The sequence below is a fragment of the Mesoplodon densirostris genome, chromosome 19 (genome assembly GCF_025265405.1).
Source record: "Mesoplodon densirostris isolate mMesDen1 chromosome 19, mMesDen1 primary haplotype, whole genome shotgun sequence".
Lineage (NCBI taxonomy): Eukaryota > Metazoa > Chordata > Mammalia > Artiodactyla > Ziphiidae > Mesoplodon > Mesoplodon densirostris.
In genome coordinates, this window is record NC_082679.1 from 52637558 (window position 1) to 52659626 (window position 22069).

Genomic DNA, 22069 nt, shown 5'->3' on the forward strand with positions numbered 1-22069 from the left:
CTGCTGAGTGTGGTATATCCATCCCACGGGATGCGCCCCGAGGACCCCAGCCTGCCCCCCCTTCTTAAAGCGCGGGAACACCCACCCTCCGACACACACACACACACACACACACACCGGCCGGAGACCAAAGGCTGGGGTGGGGGGCCGGGTGGTGTTAGTCACCTTCCCGGAGCGGGCACCCAACCACTGGTCCCACTCCCGCGGGCAAGCCGGGCAGCCCCGCCCCAGCGCCGCCCCCGAACCGCGGTGGCGCCTGCGCCTGCCGGGCCCTCTAGCCCGACCAGTTCGGCCGCGCCGGGGCTCGGATTTCAAAGCCTGGGCTCCATTCCTGGTGAATGGGCCGGAGCTCGCCCGATCTTTCCCACAGACCCCTCCCGCCACGGCCCTGCCCCGCCCCTCCCCGCGGCCCTCCCTCCGTGCGTCCACGTGACGTCCAAGCCTCGGCGGCTCGGATTACGGACGCCGCTCCATTCCCCGCGCCGAGGCTGCGCCGCCAACTGCCCGCGCCGCGCCCCCCGCGCCGCCCGCCAGCCCCGCCGCGACATGGCCCGCGCCGCCCCGCGGCGGCCCGCGATCCCCGAGCGCGGCGCGCCCGGCCGCTGAGCGCAGCCCGGAGGCTGCAGGCCCGACCCGGCCTCGGAGCGAAAGCCGCCGCGGCCCGGGTCCCCGCGCCCAGCCTGCGCCCCGCCGCCGCCGCTGCCGCCCGGCCCGAGCATGGAGACGGCGGAGAAGGAGTGCGGCGCCCTGGGAGGGCTCTTCCAGGCCATCGTCAACGACATGAAGGTAACAGGGCGCGGCGGGGCTGGCCACCCTGCGGGCGCGCGGGTGCTTATGCGGGTGCGTGCCCCCTCTGGGGACGCGTGGCGGAGGGCAGCCGTGCTCCGCTGTGTCCGTGCGCCGCCGTGTCTGTTTGTCCTTGTCTGAGCGCGTCTGGCCTGCGACTGCCGTGCGCCCGGGTCTCTGGGTGCCCGTCTTGGGGGTGCGGGTGCTCGTGTGTCGGGGTGTCCGTGCGGTGTCCGGGGTCCAAGCCTCGGGTCGCCCGGGTCGCAGCGCCCCCTTGGGGACCAGACCCGAGCCTGCGCACACGCGGGCTCCCCGCGCCCCAGACCCCCAAACCATGAATGGGGTTTGGCTCCGGGAGCGACTCCACGGCCCTTTAACGGGCCCGGGGTCTCCGGCCTCCGCCCCCTAACACCACCATCCCCCCGACTCCCCCGCCCACGACGGCCCGGGAGCCCAGACAATGCTGTCACCGCCAAAGCAGGGAAAAATAATAAAGCAGGGAACCGTTAACTCCTTCCCTGCCGGCCTCGGCCTCCGCACCCGCTGCCTGGGTCCCCCAAAACAAGCTCCAGGACTCCAAGGTCTCCACGATGAGCGTTCCTGCATCCCAAGGCTTCTGTCCCCACCTTGGGAGGAGGAGGGAGAAGGTTGGGTTGATGGAGCAGCCCCAGGGAAGGGCTACTCTTGCTCCGGGCTGTCAGCTCCAGCCCCTCTCCATGATTGCCCAAGGCCAGGCTGCAGCGGGCCACCAATTCCTGGCCCACCGCTGGCTCACCAGGTGGGGAAACTGAGGCCTGGGAATGGCTCAAGGTCATTAAGGAGACTGCTGGACACTCCCTGACCTCACCCCTCACTGGTGGTCTAGGGAGTGAGGGGGATCCTCTCCCCCAAAGAGGCTAGGGTTTGGCAGCTCCGATGACACGACGGGGGCCAGGAGGCAGCATTTCTACCCTTCCCCTCTGGGGCAGGCCTGTGGGGCAGGGGACGAGCAGGGGAGAGAACTGGGACCTCGTCAGACCCCCGCCGTCACAGCCTATCTCACACTCCCAAGTACACAACAGAATCCTACCGTGACGTCGCAGGCCCCGGGAGGACACACCACAGTGCCCAAGCAGGCCCTTCGGGGGGCTCTCCCAGTGCTGCCAGGAGAACAGCCCCAGGGGCAGCTGCCAGATCCCTGCACCCCACCCCCCACCCCCAAGAGAACTGGAGCCACCCGCACTGGGAACTACAGGGTTAGCAGCATGCACAGGTGCCACTCACTGCCCCCGTATAGGGTGCTCCCCCGAGAGCTCCGTCCCCTGCAACTCCACTCCAAGCTGCTTCTGCCGGCCCCCAAAAGTCCTGGCCTCTCTCTGCCCTCCGCAGCCCCTCCTGCCCTGTGGACATCACAGCCCTGGCACCGGGTTTCCATCCTGGGACCAAGGAGCCCAGACAACCCTCCCCCACCCATTCCCAGGGCTGGCAGAGGGGGACCTTCCCACACCCTCCTCCTTCTGGCATCCTCTCCACAAACACTGCAGAGCAGCAGCTTTCGCACCGAGCAGAGGGGCAGGACTGTCTCCCTCCCTCTCCAGGCAATTTGCAAGGCACTTTGGGATGAGATAGAAGGAAATGGGCCCAGATTGTAACAAGTGACTGAGGCAGGATTTTCTGATGTGTGGAAGCAAACTGGGAGAGGTTTCACCTGCGGTGATGCCAAGTCCTGATATACCTACGACACATGCGTGTGTTTGGGCCAGGGACAGAGCAGGGGACCGGGCCACCTGGAGGTCGATCACCTGGATTTGAGGGACAGCTTCTGGCTGTTTCCTTCTGTGGCCTGAGCCACAGAAGCAGCAGGGTTTCTGTAGAGGAATGTGGCCAGGTTGAGGAGACTGAGCTTACCTGTGAGGCCCCTCCACACAGGGCAAGCACAGCCACCGCATGGCCACAGCACGGCCACCGCACGGCCACAGGCCCCACAACAGCACACCCTGGCCCTCCTAGAGGCCCAGACCCTGGCGTGGGAGAGGCAGAGTAGGGGGAAGAGGACCTACACCTGGAGCCTGGGGCGGCCTGGAGGAGGACAGTAGCTCAGGGATCGGGAGGGGGCCCTCGGGAGCTTTCCTTGCCTGCTGTGCCTCATTTAGCTCAGATGCCCATCGAATCCCAGAGAAGGGCAGGGACTTGCCCAAGATGACAGGGCTGGGTGTGGCGCCCAGGGCTGTGCCTCAGCCCCAGGCCTCACCTTCAGCAGCACTGGCCCCAGGGTCATAATCTTTGCCTGCCCTCGAGAGTGGGGAGTGTCACCTAGACACATAGGCCCTGGCCAGGTGGGAGAGGCTCCTGGCAGGGGAGCAGGGGTCAAGCATCTGCTCTGTCCGCCAGCGTTAACCTAGCATTTACCGTGTGCTGGGCACTGTGCTAGTGCTTTCCATGCAGTCTCCATACTGACCTGCTGACATCGGTGCACTTCCCATCCTGACCTTACCGGTGAGCAGACAGGCTCAGAGAGGACACCCTGGCCCAAGGCCACCCAGAAAGCCCCCTCTCTGGGATTGCAGCCTGAGTCGCTCATCTGCACAGCCTAGGGCCCGGTTAGAGACAGTGTCCGGGTACCAGGGGCCTGGGGCCCAGCAGCCTGCCTACTGGTCTCATCCCATGCACTTGAGCACCTCTAGTGAGCATGTAACCTCGCCCCTCCAGAGCAGCCCACTGCTCTGGGGGCAGAGCTGGGCGTCTCTCCCATCCATGTAGTTCCTGCCCCCTACCCACCCTCGATGCCCAGATATTCGTCTCCCCGCATCCCAGAAGTGTGGCGGGGGGGATCCCTGACGTGTAGTGACCAGTCAGACGGGATCAGATCCTGACCCTGGCACTTGATGGCCTTGAGCAAGCCGGTTAATCTCTCTGAGCCTCAGTTTCCTCATCTGTAGAATGGGGGTGACAACAGTATTCATTTCACAGGGTCATTGTAAGGATTCCATGCGATCACACAGTGCCTGGCCCACCACACGCTCTTGATCGACAGACAGTAGCAGTCCCTGTCACTAGTGATAACAAACCAGAGTCCTAGAACCTGACAGCCAGGGTGTGGCCCACATGAGGGCACAGGTCCAGGTGAAGACTGAGGACACCCCTGGGGCTCTGGCTGCTTCGGCCCCTCAACCTCACCTCTGGGGTCCTCATGAGTTACCAGTGGGGGGTGGAGTCTCAGGTCCTTAGAGACCCAGGTGCTCCTGTCCATCTGCTGAGGAGGGGCCAGGCCTGGCCTCCCCCATGCCCCGTCCTGTCCGCTCTCCACCGGGAAAGCCAAGGCTGTGAGGGTCTGGGATGGAGCCATCCTGGCTGGGCAGAAGCGTCAGGGTGGGCCCCAGCCAGGGACTTTAGTGGGGTAGGGACCTGTGTCTTCCCAGCTTCTCCCAGCCTGCTGCCCTCTGAGACTGCCCAGAGGCTGCTGGGGGTGCTTAGGTTTTCTGGGGGCCAGAACGGTGCCTCTGAACCCCTGTACCCACAGCATCATCCCTCCTCCCTGGAGGTCTTGGCAAGGCTTAGGGCTGAGGGTGTTGAGGTGAGGGAGGGCACCAGGCCCTCAGGACTGTCAGGGGCGGCCTCCCGGGCTCCTTTACCCTGAGCCGTGCCGCATGGAGACAGCCCACGCAGAGCCTCCCCCTTCCCGCTCCAGCCTGTGTGAACTTCTCAAATATTTGCTTTCCCTGGCCACTGGTTGGGCTGGGCTGGGAGGGGAGGGAGTTTCTGAGGCTCCCAGAAGCTGCCCTGTCCTCCCCACCCCTGCAGGCTGGCCCTGTCCCTGGGTTTCCAGCCCGGCAGAGCCTCCCTCTGAGGCCTTGGGGACTGGGGTCTCTGCCTTCCCCCTTTCCACCAGAAAAGCCCCAGCTCCCAGCATCCCATCCCACATGGAAGGGAAGGTCGGAAGCACTTTAGGGCCAGGGGCTTTGCCGGCCTGAGGCTCCCCTTCAAGAATCAAGTCTTCCACAGGGCCATTGGGCCAGAACCCAACAGCCATGCGAGGGCCCATTAGCCAGAAAAACCCCTTGATCTCACTGGACAATTTGGTCACCAAGAGCCTGGCTTCCCTACTGGGAAACCCCCTCCCAACTCAGAACTTTGGGCCAGGCTGGGATAAAGGCCACACTGTGTCCCCAGGAGGGGAGGAGAACCGGGGGTGGAGAAAGGTGGCTCTGTTGGCCGCACAAGGCCCCATTCAGCCTGGGGCCTGACTGTCCCAGGCAGGCTGGCCAGGCTCTGAAGCAGCCATAGCCTCCCCGGGCCTGGGAGCCACTTCTGCTGGCCCGGGATGGATGGATGGCCGGGCTGGCAGTTGCTTCCAGGGCACAGGGTGGGGGCCCCAGAGGCCCCAGTTTAGACCTGGCATGCCTTGAGCCCTGGCACTGTGCCTCTGCCCCCATGCCATGTGGACCATCCTGGGCTGTGTCGGGGGAACATAGTGCCCCTCATGTGGCTCAGCCCAGACTCCCTGCCAGGCCCCTCCCATCCCCGAGGAGACAGGACCTGCCATTCACTGCTTCCATCTCCGTTGAGGATGTGGGCCGCCATTGCAGACAGTGGGCCAGAGTTCCTGACTGTCAGGAAGGGAGGAATGGGCAGAGGTGCCTGGTCCCAGGGCCAGGTCTCCTTCATGCCCCAGGTCTCCGTCCTTGGTCGCCTGTCCCCCTAGAGAGCCCCGGAGCCTTCCTCTCCGCAGGGGCAGGGCTGCTGTCTCAGAAACTGCCCAGAGTCTGGACCCCGGCGTGTGGGGAGCCCAGCCCAGGTAGAGCCCTGCAGTCCTCATGGAGTCTCCCTTCCTCTCCCATCTCCTCTGCAGAGCTCCTACCCCATCTGGGAGGACTTCAACTCCAAGGCCACAAAGCTGCATTCCCAGCTGAGGTGAGGCTGCTGAGGGTGCCCCAGCTAGGGAGGGAATGGGTAGAAAAGACACCTCACCCACAGACCATCCCGCTGTCCATCTCCCCAGGACCACTGTGCTGGCTGCTGTGGCCTTCCTGGATGCCTTCCAGAAAGTGGCTGACATGGCCACCAACACCCGAGGTAGGGAGGGGGCATGGCTGGAGGTTGGGGATGCCCCAGGTTGGGCTTGGAAGCTGGAAAGGCTGAGTGGAATAGGAACCAGGAAGAGGACACCAGGCCCAGAGTCGGGACCTTGAGTTCTGCTCCCTAATGGAATGGGCTTTTTGTGGAGAGAGTGAGCCTCTCATCATTAGAGGCATGCAAGCCGGAGTGGGTGAAAGATGACAGGATGTTACAAAGGGGGGTTCCCTTCTCGCTTCTGGGCGTCTGGTTTGACCCCTCAGCCACAGTTGTTCATGCTTCCCTACGGTGAGTTTGACTGTGGCTTCTTCTTTTCCACCCCCTTCTGCCAGTTCTGAGAGCACAGAGGGCAGGTGAACATTCCCTGTTGGCCTTGGCATCTCCTCTGCATTCTGGTCTGAGTAGCAGGGACCTGGGTCCCCTGCTCCTTCGGGTTGTGAGAACCAAGGCAGTGGGCGCGTGCTGGCACTCTCACACCTGCATCTGGGCACACCGGGAGGGGGTTCCTGGTAGGGCAGGAGGGGATTTTAGTTGGTCTTTGATGCCAGCCTCTCCCAGCTGGGGTGAAGAGCAGCTCCTGGCCCGACCAGCAGAGCAGCCGCAGCTGCAGGAGGCTGGCATAGCCAGGATGCGCAGGACCTGGGGCCCGTACGGAGGAGGGCCTTGGTAAATACTGAGAAAAGATCAAGTCGCCTGCTGAGGCCGGCAGGATTGCGGAAAGCTGGGGGGTGGGGCGCGGGGTGCCGGCTCGGCCTTCTCGGGCCGGTGCGCCCCCTCGTGGCCCGAGGCCGGGACTGCAGAAGCCCCGGCGGGCCCGTTCACATGCTGCGCGCTTGCCTCGCCAGGGGCCACGCGGGATATCGGCTCGGCGCTCACGCGCATGTGCATGCGCCACCGCAGCATCGAGACCAAGCTGCGGCAGTTCACCAAGTGAGTGGGCTCTGCGGTCGGGGAGGGGGGCGTGTCACGGGGACACCTCCATGGTCGCCCTGACCCTCTTGCCCCCGCCCACAGTGCGCTTCTGGAGAGCCTCATCAACCCACTGCAGGAGCGCATCGAGGACTGGAAGAAGTCGGCCAACCAGCTGGACAAGGACCACGCAAAAGGTGGGTCTGGGGCTCGGCCGTGCTTTCCGCCCCACACTGGGCGGAAGCCGCCGTCACAGGGCTCCTTTCTCATCCCTTGCACAGAGTACAAACGAGCCAGGCATGAGATCAAGAAGAAATCTTCAGACACGCTGAAGCTGCAGAAGAAAGCACGCAAAGGTAGAGCCCAGAGCTGGCCCACAGAGGCATAGCCCCACGGGGCCCCGCTCTGTCTCCCCCGCCGCCCTGAGGGGCGCCCCAGGGCATCATCCTGGCCTGAGGGGCCCTATCCCGCACACAGGACCCTCCAACCTGTTGGGTGGGACAGAGGGAGCACCTTGCACCCCAGACCCGACCCAGGACCTCCCCTCCCAGGGAGGCAGCAGGAGGCCAACAGGCCCAGGACCCCCAGGCGCCCCCAGGACCCCCCAGGCCCCACCCCCCACCCCCAGGAGCGGCTCTGTCCATCCGGCTGTCTTTCACACATTCTTTCTTTCTCTGTCTCTCCTCTCCTCTCCTCGTCCCAATCCTTCCTGTAGAGCTACTTGGTAAGTCAGATGTCCATCCCTCCAGCTGCTCCTCCCGTCCTTGTCGTCCTTGTCGCATTTGTCTGTCTCCCCCAGCTCAGGGCCATTGGAAGGAGCCTCTCCAGGCCAAGGAAGAGCGAGGAAGGCGGTCGGTCCAGCGAGGGAGGGGCCTGGGGCACAGTCCCCTTGGGGCCCCTGGGGCCCCTGGCCAGGGATGAGTCCGGGGCCACTGCTGGGTCAGTCTGCCAGGCCAAGAGGGGTTGGACCGGGCAGGGTGGGGACACAGGCCCTGGCTGCCCCGCCCCCACCAGGCCCTCCCAGAGTCCTTACCTCTTGCCTCCCCACTTCCTGTCTCGCTGTCTCCTTTACATCATCTTCTCGCCTCTCCCTGTCTCTCTCGCCGCTTCTTGGTGTCGCTGTTGCTGTCCTTGTGCATCATTCCCTGAGCTGAGTGGGGACCTATACGGAGGCACCCCGTTCCCTGTCCCCTGGGCCAAGCCCCTAGCCCTCTTGGCCCCTATACCCCCTCGTGGCCTGGCCTACAGCTGCGCCCCCCACGCTCTCCTTTGTCCTGCTTCCCTTCCTCCTCCCTGTGCCCTGGGACGTGAGGGGCCACCATCCCACGGGCAGTGAGTGTATCCTGGGGGGTGGAAGTCTCAGCTCTTGTGGAGGCTGCCACTGGGCTCTCCTGAGCGCAGCTGCTCCAAGGGCGGCCCTGGGGCTGCCCAGGGCTCTGCTCACCCCAGGACCTGGGTGGCTTCGCAGCTTTGGTATCTTTCCTGTGTGCTTTGTTTATCTGTCCTCTCTGTCTGCTCTGGGTACCAGCCCTTCCACAAGCCCCAGCGTCCCGACTGCCCTCCCCAGCCCCCTGGCCCCCATGGCAGTACCCAGCCCCACGGCCAGGGACACCACCACGGGGTCTGAGCTGTGGATGCAGTGGGCCAGGCCGGCATCCCCAGCGTGGCCTCTCCTCCCTACCCCTCCAGGGAAAGGAGACCTGCAGCCCCAGCTGGACAGTGCCCTGCAGGACGTGAACGACATGTACCTGCTGCTGGAGGAGACGGAGAAGCAGGCGGTGCGCCGGGCCCTGACTGAGGAGCGTGGCCGCTTCTGCACCTTCATCACCTTCCTGCAGCCTGTGGTGGTGGGTTCCTCGGGGACAGAGAGGCTTTCTGAGCGTCTCCACCATTGGGCTAGTTGAGGGGTTCCCAAGAACCATGATTTGGGAGCCTCCATCAGCACAAGCAGCGTTGGTTGGTGGGAAGGGGTGAGGGAGGGGAGACCCGGTGTGGCCGGGTCCACCAGGGTGCGTGGGCAGGGGCGGGGCCGAGAGGCTGACTTACTGTTCCATCAGAACGGCGAGCTGACCATGCTGGGAGAGATCACCCACCTGCAGGGCATCATCGATGACCTGGTGGTGCTGACCGCGGAGCCACACAAGCTGCCCCCCGCCAGCGAGCAGGTGCGGCCAGCCCTGGGGACAGGACAGGGGAGGGGATGGCTTGCCCTTGGTTGGGGATGATAGAGGAGAAAAGGGGACAGCATTTGGGGCAGGCAGCTGGACACAGAGGACCACCTTCTGTGGGGATCTAGGAGCATCTGCCCAGGTGAGGGGTGGTGTGCCCAGGACCCAATGGGGGCTTTTATATCAAGAGCAGAAGTCCCAGATCCGCAGGATCCCCCTGAGCAAGCAAGGCCTGATGATGCCTACCTGCCATCCACACCCAGACCCGTCAGCTCCCCTAGACCCAGACACTCCTGCCCCCACGTGCCGCCCTGCCCACTTCACCTCACCACCGTGCTCCCATTGCACTAGGGTCAGCCCTACCTGACAGCGCCATGGCGTTGCTCTCACTAGGGGCCTACTGTGTGCCCAGCCCACACGGAGCACTTGCCATGGGTCGCCTCATTCATTCACCCCAGTGGCCCTCTAAAATAGGAATGATTGGCTGCATTTCACAGGAGAAACCCAGGAGAGAGCCAGGAACTTGCCCGAGAGCAGAGCAGAGCCAGGATTTGAACCCCGTGGTGTCCTTCATGGTCACTCTGGCCTGGCTCCTCTGCCAGCGACAGTGAGTCCTCAGGAGCACCAGGTTCTCCCATGTCCTGGCCTGCGTAGCTTCTCTGAGAAGCAGAGGGGGCAGAATCTCCCCAGACATCCCCCCTCAGCCCTCTGGCAGCCCTGCTTCCTGCCCCTGAGTGAGGAGCTTGTGTTAGGAAAAGGCTGGGGGGCAGGGGGCTTCAGACTCCCAGGGATCTTCTTTTGGGCCCAGTTCTCAATTGGGAAGACAGCCGGGGGCCTCTGGCCCTACTAGCCCTCAGAGGGGAGGCCCAGGAAAATGATGAGGCTTTCTGCAGGGCAGGGCTGCTTCCAGTGACCCCATTCATGTCCCCATCCAGGTGATCAAAGACTTGAAGGGCTCAGACTACAGCTGGTCCTACCAGACCCCACCCTCATCGCCCAGCAGCTCCAGCTCCCGGAAGTCCAGTATGTGCAGGTCAGTGGGGGGCTGAAGTGGGGTGCAGGGAGGGGCAGGGGTACTGCAGCAAGGAATCGGGAAGGTCCCACCAAAACTGCATCAAGAATAGCTTCAGGGCCCCAGAATCCACACAACTCCTATGTCATCAAGGAATCTGCAAGCATAGGGGAAACTACTCTCGTCGCAAGACTGCTGCGAGTGCGGGCGTGTGTTGGGGGCGGGCGGAGGGGCAGCAGCTTCGTTTATGGAGCAATAAGTACGCACCAGGTGCCAGGCTAAACGCTTCATGCATTTCCTTCATTGAATCCTAACACCACCATATCAGGTATGGTGTTGTCTCCATCTCACAGAAGGGAAAGCTGAGGTTCAGAATCCCAGCATTTAACCACTAGACTCTGCCAGGCTCAACACTGTGCTGGGACGGTAGTAAGAATCTAAGATGGGGAGGGCTGTGGAGGCGTCGGGGAACATGTGCTGAGGCTACAGGCTTACTACCTTATGGACACTGCAGCCTGGGTGGTTCCTGAGAGCTGGTGCCTGGGCAGCTGCCACGGGCCCGAACCTCAGCCTAAGCTGGGCCCTGAGGTCTTGCAGAGCCAGCGAGAGGCCAAAGGTCTTGCTCAGTCACCGGTCAGGCTCAGGCTCAGGAGCACTTCCTGGGTGGGACTTGGAGAGCTATTTAAGATCAAGGCTCCTCGGCGGGAGGGCAGTGAGCATAGCGCGAGTTACTGGCAGGGAGACCCCTCTGTGCCAGGCACCCTTTCCCCAGATCCACCTTGGCTGGGCAACTGGGACATGGGCAATAAGCCAGGCACAGCAGTCAGCTGCTCCTGCAGGGAGAGGAGGGTCCACGTCAACTGGCGGCTCTTCAGACCCCGGGTGGGTGGCTGGCACAGGAGCAGAGAGTTGATTTCAGGGGACACCCATGACCAAGGGTGGAGCCTGGGCACCTTCCCGGTCATGCTCAGGAGGAAGGTGACCTTCATTGCCAGGAACGTTGCCCAGGGATGAAATGGTTGCATAGAGGATATGAACTACAGAGGGCTGGACGCCCTTCAGGGGGCGGAAAGGATGAGGGCAATGGTGAGTCCAAGACCCACACAGACCGTCACCACGCAGTAGACGTTCAATTACGATTTGATGGCAAATATCAGACTTTGAGAAGACAGTCATGATCAGACTTATGTCTGGTTGTAGCCTAACTGGGAAACTGTTTGATGCTGGGTGACTCCGTTTCCTCCTTGTTAACCTAAGGTCTACTCTTCTTCATGGCAGAGTAGGAGGTAGCTCTGGGGTGCTCCGGGGGCAGGCGCTGGGCCAGCTCTTCAGTGTGGTCCCTTGCCCAGGCCCCACCCTGTCCCACAGTCCTGGAACCCAGCTCCTCTGTGGCACTTTGGTCTCAGGACCTTGTAGTCTGACATTGTCTTTTCCTTCCTTTGCCCCTCACCTCTCTCCCCCACCCTCGTCTGTCGCCCTTCAACACACACCCCTGTGTCTCCCTGTCTGGCTGCTGTGCGCCCCACTTCACTCCCCCAGCGCCCCCAGCAGCAGTAGCAGTGCCAAGGGTGGAGGAGCCCCGTGGCCTGGGGGTGCCCAAACATACTCACCTGGTTCCACCTGTCGCTACCGCAGCCTGGCACAGCCGGCCACCGCCAGCGCCCGCCTCTCCAGCGTCTCCTCCCACGACTCTGGCTTCATCTCCCAGGATGCCACCTACTCCAAGCCCCCCTCGCCCATGCCTTCAGACATCACCAGCCAGGTGAGGGGGCATCTGCTGAACCACCTGGGGTAGGGTGCAGTGGCCTCATGCCAGCCTCAGGCCATCCACGTCGGGGGCCACCTATGGCTGTTGAGACTAGCCCTGGAGGTCCCCAGGGCCACCACATTGAGGACCAGCCTGAACTCACTGCCTCAAGCCTAGGTCTTGGAGCAGCTTACCAGCTCTGGCACCTTGTGACCCTCCCCCTGCATAGGCTGGCTGTGATGGAGTGGCTGGCCCTAGGAGGTACCCCCAGGAGCCCCAGGATCTGCAGACATCCTCCCCCTTCTCCACACTTTGGCCAGCTCATTCTGAACACAGACACTGGCCCAAGAATCTCTTCAGGTGCAGGCTCGGATCCTGCAGCCTCAGTGAGATGGAAACAGAGAACTACAGCAGGAGACAGAGGGAGGTCAGGCCACATGCCCAGGGTGCTGTCCTTCCCCGTCATGGCGAGTGCCTCCATTTGAGCTCAGCATTCTCTTTTCCTGCTCTCTTGCCCAAGGATGTCCCCACTGCATTACCAGTCTCCCCTCCTCTGCTGGCTCATTCCTATCAGTACACAAACACATGCTCTGGTATCATCCATCTTAAAAGCCCTCCCTTCCTCCATGTTCTCCTCCAGCCACCTAGTCTCTCCTTCACAGCAAAACTTCTCAAAAGATTTGTCCACACTGACCACCTCTACCTCATTCCCCATTCACTCCTGTCTGCTTTACCTATCAGTAGTTGAAAAGCTGGAATTGTTCATTTCTCCCATATAGTTCTATCCGTTTGCTTTATATATTTTGAGACTATCTTATTAGGTGCATACAACTTCAAAATGTTAACTCTTCTTAGTGAACTGAATCTCCTAACGTGATGTAGTTGATTTTCTGTTACTTTTATGTTTTCTAGCTTAAAGTCTGTTTCGATATTACTACCGCTCCTTCAGCTTTATTTTGCTCAATATTTATGGTACCATTTTCTGTCTCAGCTTTTAAGCTCACTGTGTCCTTATGTTTTAGATGAGTTTCTTATAAACAGCATATGCCTAGATTTTCTTTTCTTATCCAATCTGACAATCTCTTAATTGACATTTTTAGTCCATTCATATTTATTATGATTACTGGCAATATTTAGACTTCTGTCTTACTTTTTTCTTTCTATTCATTCTTTTTCTGTGCTTCTTTTGTCTCTTCTCTTGCTTTTTGTTTTTTCCTTTCCCCATTATTTTCCTTCTACTGGATTTTAAGTTATACTTATTTCATTTCTTTTACAGGTTACCTTGAAATTTTACCATGCATCCATAGCAAAGTCACAGCTCCACCTTCTGAATAATTCAAGGACCTTAACATATATTTTAACTTCAGTCACCCACTCCCTCCCCTTATTAGCTATATATATCTCCTTTTTAATCGTCCCCATGATTGACATTTTTCTTCTTAATTTTATCATTATTTTATACATACAGTATCTGTTTAGATTTACCCATATGTGTTTACACTTTTTTTGTTCATTTTTTCCTTGTATCCCATCTTCCTTCTAAGGTCACTTTCCTTCTTTCTAAAGTAAAATATGTCCTTTAGAAGTTCTTTTAGAATGGGTCTGTAGTAGTAAACTCTCAGTTTTTGTTTATCTGTAAATATGCTTTATATTTTTCCTCTTTCTTGAAAGTTAGTTTTGCCAGGGGTGCAATTCTGGGGTGACAGTTACTCCGTTTCCACATTTTGAAGATATATTCCCCCCATGTTCTGGCTTCTGTGGCTGGTTGTAACGTCCGCTGTCAGTCACTGTTGTGCCTTTGTGAATGATCTGACTTCTCTCTCTGGCCACTTTAGTTTTTCTACAATGTATCTAATTGTGGATTTGTTTTTGTTTAACCTCACTTGGTGTGTTTGTGTTTCTCTATCTCTGTATTCATGTTTTTCATTTGTTCTAGGAATTTGCAACCATTATCTCTTTTTTATATATATATATATAAATTTATTTATTTATTTATTTTTGTCTGAGTTGGGTCTTTGTTGCGCGCGGGCTTTCTCTAGTTGCAGCAAGTGGGGGCTACTCTTCATCGCGGTGCGCAGGCTTCTCATTGCGGTGACTTCTCTTGTTGCGGAGCACAGGCTTTAGACGTGCAGGCCTCAGTAGTTGTGGCTTGCGGGCTCTAGAGCGCAGGCTCAGTAGTTGTGGTACACAGGCTTAGTTGCTCCGCGGCATGTGGGATCTTCCTGGACCAGGGTTCGAACCTGTGTCCCCTGCATTGACAGGCAGGTTCTTAACCACTGCACCACCAGGGAAGCCTGTCAACCATTATCTCTTTATTCTTACTTTCATTTGTGTGTTTCTTTACTCTCATATTTCCCATCTCTTTGTTTCTCTGGATAATTTCTTCAGGTTCATCTTCCAATGTACTTTTTCTCTATTTTATAGCTATTTAACTTATCCATTAAGGGTTTGTTTGTTTTTAATTTTGAAATAATTTTAGCCTTGTAGAAAATCTGTAAAAAGAGTGCAGAGTTCCCACCCACCCTCCCCACAGTCTCCCCAGATGTTAACATCTCATGTAACTACCAAACAATTTTCAAAACCAGGAAATTAACACAGGCACAATACTGTTAACTAGTCAACAGACTCTTTTCACATTTTGCCAGCTTTCTCACTAACGTCCTTTTCCTGGTCCAGGAGTCCAGGATCCAACACAGGACCCTACCTTGCATTTTATTATTGTCTCTCTTTAGGCTTCTCCAGTCTGTAATGGCTCCTCAGTCCCTCTTAAATGACTTTTGAATACTGGTTATGTATTTCGTAGAATATCCCTCATCTCGAGTGTCTCTGATGTCTTCCCGTAATTAAATGGGCAGGAAGAGCACAGCAGTGGTTTACTGCTATTCCACCTCCTCACCAGACCTTGGTATCCTTTTCATTTGAGCCATTCTGATAGGTGTTATATCATATTGCCCTGTGTTTTTAATTTGTATTTCCCTGATGACTAATGAGGTTGAACACCTTTTCATACTTTAAAGGCCATTTGGATATCCTCCTTTTGTGAAGGACCTGTTCAGATCTTTTGCTTATTTTTCTCTCCTAGGTTGTCTTTTTCTTGTTGATTTGTAGAACTTCTTATATATTGTGGATACAAGTCTTTTCATCTGATAATCTTCTCTGATTCCGTGGGTTGCTGTTTTACTCCCTTAATGGGGTCTTTTAATGACCTAAAGTTCTTAATTTTAATGTGTCCAATTTATCCATTTTTTTCAATTGTTATTGCTTTTTCTGTCCTGTTTGAGGTATTTTTGTGTACTCCAAGGTCACAAAGATGTTTTCCTCCAAAAAAAGCCTTTTTGTTTTACCTTTTCTTCATTTAGATCTGCAGCTCATCTGGAATTGATTGTGTGTGTGTGTGTGTGTGTGTGTGTGTGTGTGTGTGTATGTGTGTGTGTGGTGAGGTAGAGGTCATTTTTTCCATATGAATATCTAATTGACAATTTTTTGAAAATACCATCTTTTCCTCCACTGCACTGTAGTGTGTTACCTTTGTCATAAAACGGGTGTCTGTGAATGCATAGCTGTTTCTGGAGTTTGTATTCTATTCCACTGGTTGATTTGTCTGTTCTTGTACCAATACCACACCATCTTAATTATTAATAGCGTTATAAAAAATCTTGATATCTGGTAATAAAAGTCCTCTAGGGCTTCCCTGGTGGTGCAGTGGTTGAGAGTCTGCCTGCCAACGCAGGGGACACGGGTTCGTGCTCTGGTCTGGGAAGATCCCACATGCTGCGGAGCGGCTAGGCCCGTGAGCCATGGCCGCTGAGCCTGCGCGTCCGGAGCCTGTGCTCTGCAACAGGAGAGGCCACAACAGTGAGAGGCCCGCGAACCACCCCCAAAAAAAAAAAAAAAAAAAAGTCCTCCAGCTTTGATATTCTTCAATATTACCTTGTCAATTTTTGGCCCTTTGCATTTCCTTATAAATTTTAATATCAGCTTGTCAGTTTCCACTAAAAAAAAAACTAAAAAACAACTCCTGGGATTCTGACTGGGATTACATATGTCTCTCCATTTATTATGGCTTTACCTTCTCTCAATAGTATTTTGCAGTTTTCATGTGAGGATCTTGCACATCTACTGCTGGATTTTTTGCCCTGGGTATTTGATGTTTATTGATGCTATTTTAAATTATTTCGGCTTTTTCAGAGTCTTTTACTTGTTTTTTAGCTGCTGATATTTAGCAATTTCATTTTTTTCTATGTTCATCTTGTATCCAATAACCTCGCTAAAAACACATATTAGTTCTTTTGAATATTCTATAATACATACACAGTCATGTCTTTTACAAACAACTATTTTCTTCTTTTCCAATCCTTTTGCTTTTTACTTCTTTTTCATGCTTTACTGCACTGCTAGAATTTCCAGTGCTAAATAGAAATGGTGATAGTGGGCATCCTTATCTTTTTCCAACCTCAGAAAGAAAAGTATTGATATTTTTGTGGATAACTCTTTGTCAGATTAAGGAAGTTCCTTTCTGTTGCTAGTCTAAGTATTTTGTTTTCCATGAATGGGTGTTGAATTTTTCCGTTGAGTTTTCCAAATGCTTTTTTCCTTTTATTTTTTATTTTTGTCTTAACAATTATATTGGTAAAATTCTAAATGTGTTTATTATTTCCTCCGAATCCTTACCTATAGAGTTTAGTTCCTTTTATTTTAGTCATCTTGGCTCATCATAAACTATTAAAAAGATCTGGGAGTCTAAACCAGGATGATTTAGAGAATCTTACTTGGCTGGTACAGGATCTGGAGAGGTGCTACTGATTAGTTCCCTTCCAGGTTTAATTTGGGTCATCGACAGGGTGAGCTCCCCACCTTGCCACTTGCCCAGTCTCAACCACAGTGCTGAAGCCAGCCTCTGCCCTGAGGACCCTCATGGTCCTGTTTCTGCCCTTGCTTTTTTCTTCATTCTTTGTTTTTGTTGTTCTTTTGTTATTTATGTATTTATTTATTTGGCTGCGCCGGGTCTTAGTTGCGGCATGCATGTGGGATCTAGTTCCCTGACCAGGAATCAAACCCAGGCCCCCTGCACTGGGAGCGTGGAGACTTAACCACTGGACCACCGGGGAAGTCCCTCTTTGTTGTTTTGAGTTGGGGTGCCTCCAGGGCACCTAGTTCCTGCCACTGTCCAGAGCAGGAGCCTCCTGGGCGCCCTCGGTCCTGTCCGCAGTGGGCTTGTGCCCCACCATTCTGTGAAACAGTTCTGGAGGTCTGCACACACACCCCTCTGCCTCATCTGCACAGACCCCCAGCAGCCGAGCACAACTGATCCTCCTTTGCGCGTCAGGTTCTTCCCCTGATTCTGTGACACCACCTGCTCGTGGTCTTCCTCCACACCACCAGCAGCTCCTGTCACTCTTCTTCGCTGGGCCATCCTCTTCTTCCAAAGCACTGAATGTCGGCCTGACGTCCTTGAACCTTTTCTCTAACCACCGTCATCCTGACTGCCTAGGTGACCTTATTCTGTCCGACGGCTGCTGGATTTGTGGTTCCAAACCTGACTTCTCCCTAAACTCCAGACTGTAAATACAATTGCCTGCATTGCATCTGGGCATAGATACCTAACAGGCAGCTCAGCTTAACATGTATAGGATGGAACTCTGGACTGTATTCCTCCCCCAGGCCTGCCCTTCTGAGAAAACAGTGACACATCAACCCAGCAGTTCAAGCCAGCACCCCGCTGCCCTCCTTAGTATCGCTCTTTCCCTGCCCACCACATCCAGGCCATCAGCAGCCAGTCCTCTTGTTAATCCTCAAAGTGTGTGGTTATTGGGCTGGGCTGGGGGGCAGGTCATTGTCCATGGTGTGCGCTCTGGGTGCTGCCTTCCACTGCATACGCTCACGGCCGTGGCCGTGGCCCTGGAGGGCGTGGGGTGGGGATGCTGAGTCAGCAGGCCCTGCTGCATGCCAGCGCTGTGACCAGATCTATTCCCTCCTCTTTTCCTGCCTCCCCGCCCATCTGCCTGCCTGCTCACCTCTGCGTGGCAGAAGTCCTCCAGCTCAGCATCCTCCGAGGCCTCGGAAACCTGCCAGTCCGTCAGCGAGTGCAGCTCCCCTACCACGGTCAGTGCTTCCCACCCACAGCGGGACACAGGGAGGGCCCAGGTTCAACCAGAGGGGCGTGCACGAAGCACTTGCTCCCCGCGAGACAGGCCTCCTGGGCACCACCTGCAGCCACTCCCCACACGCTCACATCTTCCCCTCCCGGGGCCCCTCGTCCTGCCCGTGGGCCTGGCAGGACTGGTGTCACAGCGCCCTCTGTGCTCTGTCCTTGGCCATGATTGTGAGCCTGAGGCCCCATGTGGGTCTGGAAACCCTGAACCTCAACAACAGTGAGGGCCCCCTTGGCCATGCCCTGCAGGACTGGGCCAAGGCCGGCCCCCACGAGCAGCCCTCAGGCAGCACCCTGCAGCGGAGGAAGGACCGAGTGGAGCTCCTCCGAGACACAGAGCCAGGCCCGGCTAGCGGGGGCACCCTGGGCCCCAGTGGAGAGGAGGCCCCGCGACCCCGCATGTCCCCTGCCACCATCGCAGCCAAGGTAAGCGGCACCTCCCTGGGCAGCCCAACCAGGGCCCCACCTTCACTCCTAGGTCAGCTCCAGGAGGCCAGGCAAGTGGTCGCAGGGCCAGCTCAGACCGCTCAGCCTGTTGGGGGCTGCCTGCAGTCCGGGCTGAGGGGGAAGTGGGGAGCAAGGCTTCAGCCTGCAGTCTTACCACCCCCAGCACGGTGAGGAGGTGTCCCCCGCGGCCAGTGATCTGGCCATGGTGCTGACCCGCGGCCTGAGCCTGGAGCACCAGAAGAGCAGCCGGGACTCCCTGCAGTACTCGAGCGGCTACAGCACGCAGACCACCACACCCTCCTGCTCCGAGGACACCATCCCCTCCCAAGGTAGGCCCTGGGGGCCGGGGGCAGGCGGCTGGGCCTTCACAGACCCCTAGGGCCCCAGGCCCACCGCATCCCGTGCCCCCCAGGCTCCGACTACGACTGCTACTCAGTGAACGGGGACGCAGACGGGGAGGGCCCACCCGAGTTCGACAAGTCGTCCACCATCCCTCGCAACAGCAACATCGCCCAGAACTACCGCCGCCTGATCCAGACCAAGCGCCCGGCCTCCACTGCGGGGCTGCCCACCGCCGGGCTGCCCACCACGTCGGGCGCACCCCCTGGCGTGGCCACCATCCGCCGCACTCCCTCCACCAAGCCCGCCGTGCGCCGCACCCTCTCCAGCGCCGGCCCCATCCCCATCCGGCCACCCATTGTCCCCGTGAAGACGCCCACGGTGCCCGACTCCCCCGGCTACGTGGGGCCCACGCGGGCGGGCAGCGAGGAGTGCGTCTTCTACACTGACGAGGCCGCCTCGCCCCTGGCCCCGGACCTGGCCAGGGCCTCCCCGAAGAGGCTCAGCCTGCCCAACACAGCCTGGGGCAGCCCGTCCCCCGAGGCCGCCAGCTACCCGGGGCCGGGGGCCGGGCTGGCAGCCGAGGACGACGAGGAGCAGCAGCAGCAGCAGCTGGCCGCCAACCGGCACAGCCTGGTGGAGAAGCTCGGGGAGCTGGTGGCCGGCGCCCATGCCCTGGGCGAGGGCCAGTTCCCCTTCCCCACTGCCCTGTCGGCCACCCCCGTGGAGGAGACTCCCACCCCGCCCCCCGCTGCCACCAGCGACCCCCCGGCTGAAGACATGCTGGTGGCCATCCGGCGCGGGGTGCGGCTCCGCAGGACCGTCACCAATGACAGGTCGGCGCCCCGCATCTTGTGATCCCACCCTCTGGCCCGGGTGAGGCAAGTGGCCTGGTCGGTGGGCAGCGACCACTCAGAGCAAAGGCACAGGAGAGAGCAGAGCCAGGCAAGCTTTTTTTTTTTTTTTTTTTTAAAGTCATACGGGGCAAAGCTACTTTATTGGAAAGAGACACTCATCTTGGATTTCAAGGTTTAAACAGGAAATGACTTCTTTAACAAACCTCGCCAGGACAGAGCCTGCGGGCCTGGAACTTGGATTTGGAGCCTGTTTCAACCTGTGCTTGCCCACTCTGTCCTTCCTCTTCCTCCTTTCGGGCCCTGCCTTTTCCTGGTGTGGGTGAGCCCCCGAGCCACGCTCCCCGCCCACAGCAGCGGGGCCGGGCCAGCCTCTCCCGGTCCCACCAGCCTGGATGGGCCCGCAGTGCCACCGCTTAGCTAGCCTGGCCCAGCTTCTCGCCACCTCCCCAAGGACGGTGGCCTCGGGCTCTTCCGGAATGCTAGCCCATCGCGCCCTGACTGAGCCCCCTCCTCCTCCCTCCTCCGTCGTCTCATCTCTCTGCCTCTCCAGGCTCCTCTCCGTCGGGGAGCAGGGCCCACGGGGAGCAGCTGTGCAAGGGCCAGGGGCCCAACCGGCTAAGGTATCTGGTTTGCTGAGAAAGCTCTACGGGATGGCTGGCTGTTGGGGGCGGGGGCGGGGTGGGGGAGGTTGCAGCTGGGAGCCCAGCCGCCGTCGCTGCCGTCGTCGTCATCGTCGTCATCGTCGTCGGGGAAAGGGGTCTGGGCCCAAGTCAAGCCTCTTGGGGAAGACATGCAGGGGACCTGCTTGGAGGAGGCTGGGGACCCTAAAGCAGCATCCCCTCCCCCCAGGGGTGGCTGGGGTTGAAGGCAGGGCGGGGCTGGGCAGCGGGGAAGGAGTCCAGAGGCTAGAGGTCACCTGGCCAGTCCCCCAGGAGCTGCTTTCGGATGCTGTCGCCATCCGGGCACATGGTGACCAACCCTGGTGATGGTTTCAGCCACCTCTGGGGATGGGGGCTGGAGCTGGGGGTGGGGGGAGGGACGGGAGGGGGTTCTTTTATGAACACAAAATGAGCTGACCGGACAAGGACTGCTTGTGGGGACAGGGTAGACGGTACAGGGTGTGTCCGAGAGTGCCTGAGGGACGGGGGGCGCCCACACTGGCCGTTGGGCCTGTGGCAAGAGGAGGGCCTAACAGCTCTGGAGGCCAGAGAGCAGCTCTTCTCTCCAGCGTCCGGAGCAAAGCCGCAGTGAGGTTGGAAAGGGCCGGGGGCTGGGCCTCCTGCCAGTCTGCTGTGGACCAAGTCGGGGGGGGCAGTCAGGGGAGATTAGCTTTGACTCTGTTGTCAGAGGAGCTGCCCTCCCAGGATGGTCCGGGCGGCGGGGAGCGAGGTGGCGAGTACCCCCACACCATGTTGCGCGCCAGCTCCAAGCAGGTAAAAGCACGTGTGCCAAGGGCGAGCAGAGGACTTCCTGCGGCCCTGCAAGGCAGCCCAGGGCGGCAGGGTCATGGGGCAGGGGCCCCTCCCGGGGTCAGGAGAGCTGGCTTTTCCTGGTCTGGATGGAGCCCGGGCTCCTGGTAGTTCTTGTGCCGGAAACTGGGGCCCAGGCACAGCAGCCAGGCAGGTGTGGGGAACCAAGGATGCCCCTGAGTGGATGGAGCCCCACGGGGTCCCCGAAGGCGGGTGGAGAACGGTACCTGTAAGTCGCTAGGTCGGAGAAAGGAGACTTGCTGAGCGCACCACACCTGGAGGAGGGCCGGGCGAGGATGGGGCCAGGAGAGCAGGTGGCCTGTATTTGAAGGCTTGGGGCGGGGCTTACACTGCCCCTCACCACAGGGTTTGCCCAGGCGGGCTGATTTAAGATGCAGGTTATGTGATGTGAGCAGGGTAAGGGGCAGTGGGGTGGTGGGGAGAGCTGAGTCCCCATGAGGAAGAGCTTGCCCCTGGGGAGGGGGGTGGCTTTGGAGACCCAGGGAGGGGGTGGGTGCGGCACAGCTGCCCCCCACCCACCCATACTCCAGTGGCGCCTTTCCCCTCCAAGCCCCCCCCAGGGCTGTACATAACTCCTCCATCCCCTTGATCGCCTTGCATCCATTTAGTGACCACCTTGCAGGCCCACCCCTTTGGGATCCGAGCCAGCCATCCCGCATCACAAACTTTGGTTTGGGGGACTTCTTTACGTTTGTTTCATTTTTCTTTTTGTACAGAGAAATATTCTTTTCAAAAAGTGTCTTTTGACTGAAGTAACTTTTCTGGTGCTGTTAACTTGTTCCTTTTTTTAATTTATTTCCCCACCCCAGGCCCCACCTCCTGGTTCCTACTCACTTTTTCTTCCCTCCACCACCCCCTCACCACCCCCATCCCATCTGAACCATTTTGTTTCTTTTCTTTCTGTCCGTTTTTGGATAAATGATCCTCTCCTCCCCCACCACGCCCCTGCAACCCACCCTCTCCTTGATTTAAATAGTCACCGCTACAAGTAACAAATGCACTGTGAAGATTCCAGTATTAATAAAGTTGTACTGTAATTAACACCCCTGCCTCCGCCTGGCTTCCTCCACCACTGCTCACCTGCCAGCACCCCAGCCCTTGCCCATCCCAT

General features: G+C 58.1%; 1 protein-coding gene across 3 annotated transcripts; it reads left to right on the forward strand.

Moving 5' to 3' along the window:
- Window positions 1-633: 633 nt before the first annotated feature.
- MTSS2 (MTSS I-BAR domain containing 2) lies at window positions 634-22001 on the forward strand. Of its 3 annotated transcripts, none has more exons than XM_060083258.1 (14): window positions 634-786; window positions 5615-5676; window positions 5765-5838; window positions 6684-6768; window positions 6853-6944; window positions 7029-7103; window positions 8437-8594; window positions 8805-8912; window positions 9851-9948; window positions 11467-11689; window positions 17702-17776; window positions 18075-18251; window positions 18436-18601; window positions 18685-22001. In XM_060083258.1, exons 1-14 carry the CDS (start codon window positions 718-720, stop codon window positions 19467-19469), a joined length of 2247 nt encoding a protein of 748 aa, XP_059939241.1. In that variant the 5' UTR covers window positions 634-717; the 3' UTR covers window positions 19470-22001. The 3 variants fall into 3 exon arrangements, with proteins under 3 accessions (XP_059939241.1, XP_059939242.1, XP_059939243.1); XM_060083259.1 differs by having other exon boundaries at window positions 11563-11689; XM_060083260.1 differs by lacking the exons at window positions 634-786; window positions 5615-5676; window positions 5765-5838; ... (1 more) ...; window positions 6853-6944; window positions 7029-7103 and adding an exon at window positions 7504-7686.
- The last annotated feature ends 68 nt before the right edge of the window (window positions 22002-22069 follow it).